At 60.4% G+C, this 9,596-nt stretch overlaps 1 protein-coding gene across 1 annotated transcript; it reads left to right on the forward strand.

The window, feature by feature from the left end:
• The first annotated feature begins 1,952 nt into the window (after positions 1–1,952).
• MEX3A (mex-3 RNA binding family member A) lies at positions 1,953–9,292 on the forward strand. Its single transcript, XM_042892102.1, has 2 exons — positions 1,953–1,968; positions 8,187–9,292. The coding sequence occupies exons 1-2, from the start codon at positions 1,953–1,955 to the stop codon at positions 9,290–9,292; spliced, it is 1,122 nt and encodes a 373-aa protein (XP_042748036.1).
• Positions 9,293–9,596: the final 304 nt, after the last annotated feature.

Below are 9,596 nucleotides of genomic sequence, written 5' to 3' on the forward strand. Positions count from 1 at the left end.
CTGCCATCTACACCACCTCCACCAAATCCACCACCTCCACCAAATCCACCACCTCCACCAAATCCACCACCTCCATCACTTCCACCAAATCCACCACCTCCATCACCTCCACCAAATCCACCACCTCCATCACCTCCACCACCTCCACCATATCCAGCAAATCCACTACATCTACCAAATCCACCACCTGGACCAAATCCACCACCTCCACCACCTGCACCACCTCCACCAAATCCACCACCTCCACCATCATCCCCCACTTAACCACGTCCACCACGCACGTTGTGCAGGGCCCACGTTCACCACGGGCCGTGTTGGCTGTAGGCCATGCGACTGTGCGTCACGTTGACCATTGACCATGTTAACCATAAACTGCACTGGCAGTTGACTGCATTGACTGCAGACCTCGTTGGCCATGGCTTATGTTGACCGTAGACCGTGTTCAACATAAATTATGTTGGCCATGTTGACCACGTTGGCAGGAGACCACATCTGACTGCAGACCAGGTTGACCACAGGCTGCGTTGGCCATAGACTCTGTTGGCTGCGGACCACATTGCTTGAGACCACGTTGCCCAGACGCTCGTGGCAGCGCTGGGACGGGCGCTGATCTCAAACGGTGCTTCAGCCTCTCCCAGTCTCCGTGATTTTATGGTTCCCAGTGGTGCTGGGTGCCGTGGTGTCTGTGCCGGGACGGCGTGGAGTCCTGAGCTGGGGGGATCAGGGGATTCGGTTGGAGGCATCTGGAGCTGCTCCTCCAGAGTGGGGGGCTGGAGGGAAGGAATGAGGAGGGGGCGGTCGGAGCAGCGGCGCTGTGCGATGTGTGACCTCTTCCCTCTGCTCTGGCCGAGGTGAGTGGCGGCCAAAGGGAATTTCACCTCCCCGTGTGCCCTCTTCTTCCTCGGTGCAGGCAGCTGCGTGGCCTCGGAGGTGGCGTGAGCTCCGGAGCCCGCGGGGCGTCCCTTCCAGCTCTGCGTTTGGCACCGACCTCCCCGGCACCCGGAGCTGAGCGGTGTGTTTGCCGAAGTGCAGCACGGAAGCGCCCGAGGGCCTCGCAGGATTTGGGATGCGGTTTGGGATGAGGTTCTGAGGCAGAAGAGGTGGTGAGGCCCTCCTCCATCGCACCCCGAGGGTGTGGTTGCGCTGGCGGCGCTGGGAAGGGTCACCACGGTGTCGCACGGAGATCCCCAGAGCGATGGAGGCGCGGGGGGGCGCGAGGACGGCGCCGCTCTCGCTTCGCTGCCGGGCCGCGCTCCGCTGCCTCTGACCCACGGAGCCGGGATGGCTGTGGGGTTCCGCGGGAGGGCTGGGTGTGGGTTCCTTTGTGCGCGGGGAGAGGGCCGAGGCCCCTTCGGCTTCCTGCTGCTGGGAGCGCCGCGGGGCCCGCAGAGCCTTCCCACCGGGCCGTGATGCTGCTGTCAGCAGCGGCCGCGTCCATTGTCACCCGGAGCCGGAGCCGCCCTTCGGAGGAGCGTCTCCCGCCCCATTGTCAGCGGGAAGGAGCTCTGCGACGGGAGCATCGCTCCTTCTCGGCAAGGTGAAGCCCGGCAGAAGCCCCGCTGACCCCGCTGTGGGGTTTTTTGTGTCCCCCAAGCAGCGCTCCGACGCTTCCAGGGAATGCCGGGGGGGTCCGAGCGCAGCTCGCAGCCCCGTGGGGACGGGCGGAGGGGACGGAGGGCGTTCGGAGGGGCGCGTCGCAACGGGTGCGTGGCGGGGCCGACGCTCGCTGCGCTTCGGCGCTTGGGGACGGGTGAGCGGAGCCGCGCTCGGTGTCGGGCCCCGGCTGGGAAGAGATGCTGAGGGATCCGTCCAAAATTTGCACCGGGGAAAAGTGCGGCGCCGCGGGAGCGACTTCGAGCCGCTCCAACCGGAGGTGGGAGGAGAAAATGGGGCTGGGAGGGAAACAAAGGGAACGCTGCAGGGAGACGGCGCGGAGCGGAGCCGGGCTCGGGATGCCGGAGCCCAAATGTAGGGCAGTGGGCGAACGTGCCCCCCGCCCCCACCCCCCGCTCCTTCCGCCGCCTTTGTCTGGCGGTGTTCTGCCCCCCCCTCCCGGCCCCACTCGTGTGCGGCGTCGCATCGCATGGCATCGCATCGCACGGGGCCGTGGGCGCACCCAGGCGGTGCGGGGCGATGCGGGGCGGTGCGGTGGGACGCTCACATCCCCCCTCCTCCCCCCGGCGCAGACAAGGCGCCGATTGTCTGCGGGGTCGCGTTCTGTTGGGTTCTGCGTTGGTTTTGTGTTGGTGTCTTTTGGTTTTAACACAACTTTCATCCAACTCCCGGCGCCGCCGCACCGCGATGAGCGCTCCTTCATTTTCCTGCCTGTCGATTCCTTTTTTCCCTCTCTAACTTTTTTCCACCCTCCTCGTCAGCACAACTCCTGGCATCACCGGCACTGCAGACCCCCGAGCAGAGGGCTATCAGTGCCCTCACCCCACACATCTCCACCGGGGTCTTTGTGTTGTCTTCGATGGCAGAAGCGCCCACCTCGCTGGGGACGTGGGGCGGCTGCTGGTGTTGGGGCCCTCTTTCATTTCACGACGTAACGGCAAAAAAGAGTGGATCCTGATCCCTGCAGGTCCCTGGAGGTGTGCAGGGCCGGGTTGGATGGGGCCCTGGGCAGCCTGGGCCAGTGTTAAAGGCTGGCAGCCCTGCGTGTGGCGGGGGGTTGGAGATTCGTGATCCTTGAGTCCCTGCCAACCCAAACCAGTCTGTGATTCTGTGGTTCCCTGATTCTGTGATTCCATGACTCTGTGATCCTGCTGTGCCCACCGGCTCCTTTTTCACCACGCAGCGACGTCAGAGCGCTGTCTGCAGGGTCCTACAGGCGGAGCTGTGGGAAGGAGCCCCAGTGTCAGTGAGAACCCCAAATCTTTTGTCCATTCAAATGGTTTTCTATCGCACCAAAGAAAGAAATGCACCCTTCTGGTTTCTGTGATAGGAAGAGTGGTGGGGGCTGCGCCTGCTGCTCACCGTGGGACCCAGCAGAGCGGCGCAGACCTCCAGCTGTGCCACCGGCCTGGCGTCGGCCCTTCCAGCCCCATCAGGGCCGGGCTCAATGGCTGGGAGCTGGAGTGGAAACTGTAGGAAAACCACTGCACTGGGAATGTCGTGTTTCCCACTGCGCCGTCCTGCTGGCACTGCTGTTGTGTGTTCCCATTTCCCATTGATGCTGTGTGTTCCCATTTCCCATTGATGCTATGTGTTCCCATTTCCCCTTGATGCTGTGCATTCCCATTTCCCATTGATGCTGTGCATTCCCATTTCCCATTGCTGTTGTGTGTTCCCATTTCCCATTGATGCTGTGTTCCCATTTCCCATTGATGCCGTGCGTTCCCATTTCCCATTGCTGTTCTTAGTTCCCATTTCCCCTTGGCGCTGTGTCCCACAGCTCTTCACATCCCTCTGGCTCCGTCCCGCTGGCTCTGCCCGTTCCCGTTGCTCACGTTGGCACTCAGGCTGCGCTCGGGGCCTTTCGCCACACCTTGTGGTCAATGCTGTGGAATCCCGATGGCTTTGCGGTGCTCTGAGCTTGGAACGGTTCGGGATGAGTCTGCACAGAGCTGAAGGCGGATGGGCCACGTCCCACAGCCGCGTCGCCCCGCGAGCAGAGGGGCTCCTCAACCCTTCCTTTACCTCGGGCGGATTTTGTTCGCTGCTCACGCAGGGCAGAGTTTTGGCGCTGTGTCCCAGAGCCCCGTCCCCCCTTTCCCGATTTCCCAGGACCTTTGCATTTGGACGGGAGCCGGAGGGGCCGTCACACCTGGGCAATGTCTGCACCAGATTCACCCACCTCCAGACAGGTTTGGTCATTTGGAGACAAGGTTTATCCATTTCAAGACCAGGTTTAGTCATTTCCAGACCAGACTGAGTTGTTTCTAGTCCAAATTTCTGATTTCTAGGGCATTTTTAGATAGGATTTGTCCATTTCTAGACCAGGTTCCTGCATTTCTTTGTTACCAGTGCTGTTCAGGCACTGGTCCCAGTTGGGTGTTTCAGGTTTGCCTCTGCTTTGAGTGTTTGTGGATCTCTATGGGAGCTGAACAAACACATTTCACTTGGAGCCCGTTGGCCAAAGTCAAAAAAAAGAAAAAGAAATCACACGAAACGCGAACCGGTTTGGGATCAGTGCTGTGGGCAAAGAGAAAAAAGGGAGCGCGGCAGAAGGAAAGGATCCGGGCAGTGGAAACTGCACTCTGCTCCGCTTTGCTTCGCGTTTTTGTGCCGCGCGCTGCGACCCCAAGCAAAACCGCTGTGGGGGCTTCAGCTCCGCATGGAGATGGGGAAAAACACAAACATACGTGGAGGGAAGCAGGGAGGTGGGAGGGGGGGCAGATTTCATTTTGATGCAGCGCCATAAAGGGCCCTCGCCTGCTCTGCTGGGGATGGGGCTGCTGGGGGAGGAGGGGGGGCTCAGCTCCTGGGGTTTCATGATGGGGGCTGCGATGTGGAGCAGTGGATCAGAATTGGGTGGGTGGATCAGATTGGGGCGAGTGGATCAGATGATCAGATCGGGATCAGATCGGGATCAGATCGGGAAAGGTGGATCAGATTGGGGTGGGTGGATCGGATTGGGGTGGGTGGATCAGATCGGGAAAGGTGGATCAGATTGGGGTGGGTGGATCAGATCAAGAAGGATGGATCAGATCAGGGAGGGTGGATCAGATTGGGAAAGGTGGATCAGATTGGGGTGTGTGGATCAGATCAGGGTGAGTGGAGATCAGTGCAGTGCTCTGGAAGTTGGGCAGTGCGTTGCCCACCCCGTGCTGTGGCTGTGCCAGAGCACCGCGCTGCTCCCCATCCCCACGGGGTCATTGATTGTCCTGCTCAGCACGGCGCAGGATCCCCATCTGTCTGCCTGCACAAAGCCGCCTTTCCTGTCTGCAGGGCCGCGCAGACCCTCCCTCCTCCTCCTCCTCCTCCTCCTCCTCCCCCCCCTCCTCACACCACCGCTGCACCACGCGTCCTTTTGTCCGCCGCTCCATCTTCCCTCTCTCCTCTCGCCACGCTCTCTCCATCTCATTCCCTTTTTGGGGTCCCCCATTGCCCCCCGCACCCCCGTCCTCCCCCATTTGCTCTGGCTCCCCTCTCCCTCATTCCTGCCACCATTCCCCCATCCTTCCCCCCGTCTCAGGCTCTGAGTCGCCCTCGCTCACGTGTGTTCCCACCGTTCCCCATCTGTCCCCAGCTCGGAGCCCCCATCCTTTGTCACCGCTCGGACTCTCAGTGTCACCTCCACGACTGTTCCCCTTGGTGCTGCTCTCTCCCCCCAACACGGCATTGTCCCACAGCGTTAAAAACCCCCCACCCAACCTTGACAGTACCTGCAGCCCTCAGAAGAGGGATTCATGCAAACCCTCCACCCTGGGGACAGCCAACGGGGGTCACCCCCAGCGCGGTGATCTCCCCTTCTCTCCCCACGCAGTGCTTCGGTGCGACCCTGGGGGGAAGTGGTGGCATTCGGTTCCTCTCCCTAAGGCAGATCTCCATCCTCAGAGCCGGCACTGCAGCTGCGGGGCTGATGTGCATCCCCTGCCTGGGGACTGCAGACCCCAAACCGTTTGTCCCCGTTCCCCCAGGGGAGCCTTTCGGTGTTTGCATTGCACGCTGTGCCGTGCCTGCTGTGTGCTGTTCTCTGCTGGAGTTTCCCGACTCCCAGCAGCACGGTGCTGCAGGTCACCGCCGGTCCGCAGCAGCTGCTGCAAAACTTTCCTCAAGAAAACAGCGCAGATGGATTTCGGAGTGTGAGCTCAGCGTGGAGCGACGCGTCGGCTGCGCGGGGTGGGGGTTGGGTTGGGCTTTGGGATCGTCTTCCTGAGATGCATCTCCATCCTTGGATCCAGCATTGCAGCTGTGGGGCTGACGCGTGGCCCCACGTCCTGCATGGGGGCTGCGATGGCCACACTTGGCCCCATCCCATTCTGCTGCTCCCTTGGAGCCGTTCCTTCGTGGTTTTGCTCTCATCGCACAGCTGTGTCAATGCCCAGCGCTGCTCTTTGCTGGGGTTTCCCGAGTCCCAGCAGCAGAACCTGCAGACAACCGGTCCGCATTTTGAACACAACACATCTGCCGCTCCGCAGCAGCTGCTGCAAAACTTTCCTAAAGAAAACAGCGCCGATGGATTTGGGGTGTGAGCTCAGTGTGGAGCGACGCATCGGCGGCGTGGGGTTGGGCTTTGGGCTTTGCTCTTTCTCTGCACCAAATCCCACATTTCCAACCCCCAGGAGTGTGAGATCAGCGCCCCGGAGCTGCGCTGGGTGCAGCAGTGTCACCGTGTTCAGTATTCGGGTTTTGGCGCAGCTCAGGGCCGTCCTCTCCATCGTACAGCAAAGGAGCGAGCGCTCAGCGCGTGCAAATAACTGCCAGGAGTTGAAAGCTGTGCTGCGACTCTGCAGCAGGGCTGGGATTTGTGCATCGTGCCTTCCCCACCTGTGCCAAAGCTGCAAAAGGCGTTTTGGAGCCGAGTGCCGTCGTCGCAATGCCCTCCTGCATCGGCGCGGTGTCGTGCGTGCGACGGCAGCCGTGGGGCTGTGCGCCGTGCGGCCGGAGCTCTGGGCTGTGCCCGGTGTGGGGTGCAATTCCTGCTGCTGTGACGGCTGTGGGGTTCTGATTTTACCCCCAGAGGATTTCTTTGTGGTTGTGTCTTTTTGTGTTCCTGCGCAACGGCACAAATTGAGCACCAGGAGATGAACGCTGAGCGAGCGTCAGCCCCGGACATCGGGGAGAGGCGGTGCTGTCAGTTGGGGTCTGGGTTGCACTGGGCTGTGTGAGCTCACCATGGCGCACCGGGCGAGGAATCCAATTTTCTTGGTTCTAGAAGCATCGTTGGTGGATCTTTAGTGGTAGAAGTGTGGTGGCAGCACGGTGTCGGGTGAGTGAGGAGAGAGAGATGGGCTTCTTCTGGGCAGAGGAGAACCAGAGAATTGCTCAGGTTGGAGAAGATGTCCAAGATCGCCAAGTCCAACCCAACCCGTCCCTCCCGTGCCCATGGCCAAAGAATCATAGAATCATTCAGGTTGGAGAAGAGCTCTGAGATCTTAAAGCCCAACCCGACCCATCTCTACCGTGCCCATAAGCCAGAGGGTCTGGTTGTTGCTCAAGAACCAGTAGCTGTGTAGGAGCAAGTAGTTGTGCAGGGACTGGCAGCCGTGTAGGAACCGATAGTCATTTAGGGAGCAGAGGTTGTGTAGGAACTGGGGTTTGTGTAGGGACCAGTAGTCATGTAGAAACTGGCTGTCACTCAGGAGCCAGTAGTTGTGTCAGAACTGAGAGTCAGCTGTGTGGAAACCCAGAGCTGTGGGGGAACCCAGAGCTGTGCAAAAACCCAGAGCTGTGCAGGAACTGGTAGTCTTACAGGAACCTGTCGTATAGGAACGAGCCACACCGCTGCGTCTCAGCCCTTGGAGAAAGCGCCATAGCACACTGCACAGCCCTGTGTGGGGGAGCAGAAGGACGTTTTCAGGGCTTCAGGAGCTGTGGGAACAGTGCTGGTGGGCTCAGGGGCTCAGCACTGGTGTCACAAGTGGACAACATGGTGAGCGGCCTTGGAGAAAGGCCTGGGCCACCATGGTGGGGAGGGGAGGCGGGGGGACAGCCTCCATCCCCAGCAGCTGCCATAGGGGCTTCAGTGAGCAGTGGGGTCTGGTGGGGTGGGATGCAGTGAGCAGTGGGGTTTTGTGTGGTTTGAGGGGGTGGGATGCAGTGAGCAGTGGGGTTTGTATGGTTTGATGGGGTGGGACGCAGTGAGCAGTGGGGTTTGTATGGTTTGATGGGGTGGGACGCAGTGAGCAGTGGGGTTTGTATGGTTTGGTGGGGTGGGATGCAGTGAGCAGTGGGGTTTGTATGGTTTGATGGGGTGGGATGCAGTGAGCAGTGGGGTTTGTATGGTTTGATGGGGTGGGATGCAGTGAGCAGTGGGGTTTGTATGGTTTGGTGGGGTGGGATGCAGAAAATGGCAGCGCCTTCTGGGGACTGTGGGGATGGCGATGGGAAAACCTTCCTCTGACATTTGTCTGTGGGTTTTGCTGCCGGCAGTCACCCATTGGTGTTGGGGGGACTGAAATCTCTCCGCCGTGCTCCATGCCCCTCAGCCGCGGCTGCTTGATGCTGATTTCCCGTGGCGGAGGGCTGGTGTTGGTGCGGCCTTCCTGACCCTTCATTTCTCTTTTCCTCTCTCCTCCAAGGCTGCAAGATCAAAGCTCTGCGGGCCAAGACCAACACGTACATCAAGACACCGGTGCGGGGCGAGGAGCCGGTGTTCATGGTGACGGGGCGGCGCGAGGACGTGGCCATGGCACGGAGGGAGATCATCTCGGCGGCCGAGCACTTCTCCATGATCCGAGCGTCGCGCAACAAGGCCGGCACCACGTTCGGCAGCGCGCCCACCCTGCCGGGCCAGGTCACCATCCGGGTTCGCGTCCCCTACCGCGTGGTGGGGTTGGTGGTGGGCCCGAAAGGAGCCACCATCAAGAGGATCCAGCAGCAAACCAACACCTACATCATCACGCCCAGCCGGGACCGAGATCCAGTCTTCGAGATCACCGGCGCGCCAGGCAACGTGGAGCGCGCGCGGGAGGAGATCGAGACCCACATCGCCGTGAGGACGGGCAAGATCTTGGAGTACAACAACGAGAACGACTTCCTGTCCAGCAGCCCCGACTCCAGCATGGAGAACCGCTACTCGGAGGCCTGGCGGGTGCACACACCGGCGCCGGGCTGCAAGCCGCTCTCCACCTTCCGGCAGAACAGCCTGGGCTGCATCGGGGACTGCGCGGTGGATCCGGTCTACGAGACGCCACGGCTGAACGACCAAAACGACTTCAATTACGGTTACCTCTTCCCCAACTACGGCGTCAACAAGCAAGATCTGTACTACGGCGTGCCGGAGTCGGGCGCCCCGATGTGGGCCGGGCAGGAGAACGCCAACCCGGTCTCGGTGCTCTTCTCCAAGCAGCAGCGCTCCAGCAGCACCGGCGCCATCCACCCCAACTCCCACCGCTCGCCGTCCTCCTCCATCCAGGAGCCCAACCTCTCCGCTCTCCCTCGGCGGTCCCAGGGGGAGCCGCTCCAGGGCTTTTCCAAACTGGGGAGCACCGCCGCTGCCCGGACGTCCGTCTCCAGCAGCCGCGAGTGCATGGTGTGTTTCGAGAGCGAAGTGACGGCGGCGCTGGTGCCGTGCGGCCATAACCTCTTCTGCATGGAGTGCGCCGTGAGGATCTGCGAGAGGACTGACCCCGAGTGCCCGGTGTGCCACGCTGCAGCCACTCAGGCCATTAGAATATTTTCCTAAAGAGACAGAGCCAGGGCGGGGGGTGGGAGCGCGGGGAGGGGCAGCGGGGGGGGGCCAGGAGAGAGAAACGAAGGTAATAATAATTAATAATAATAATAATAATAATAATGAGACCTGAAGAACAAACGAAGGAAAGGATAAATTAATTTAAAGGAGAAGAAGTAAGAAGAAAAAAAAAAAAAAAAAAAAGAAAATTATTTTACGAGCGACGTAGGTTATTTTTTACAAAAAAAAAAAGCTACAGGAAAAAGAGAAGCGGGTGAAGCAGGGAGCGAAGCGCAAAGCCGGGAGCCGGGGGGCAGAG

This window comes from Lagopus leucura, unplaced genomic scaffold, assembly GCF_019238085.1.
Source record: "Lagopus leucura isolate 7727_CA_CO unplaced genomic scaffold, USGS_WTPT01 35083-0_obj-0_obj, whole genome shotgun sequence".
NCBI classification, from domain to species: domain Eukaryota; kingdom Metazoa; phylum Chordata; class Aves; order Galliformes; family Phasianidae; genus Lagopus; species Lagopus leucura.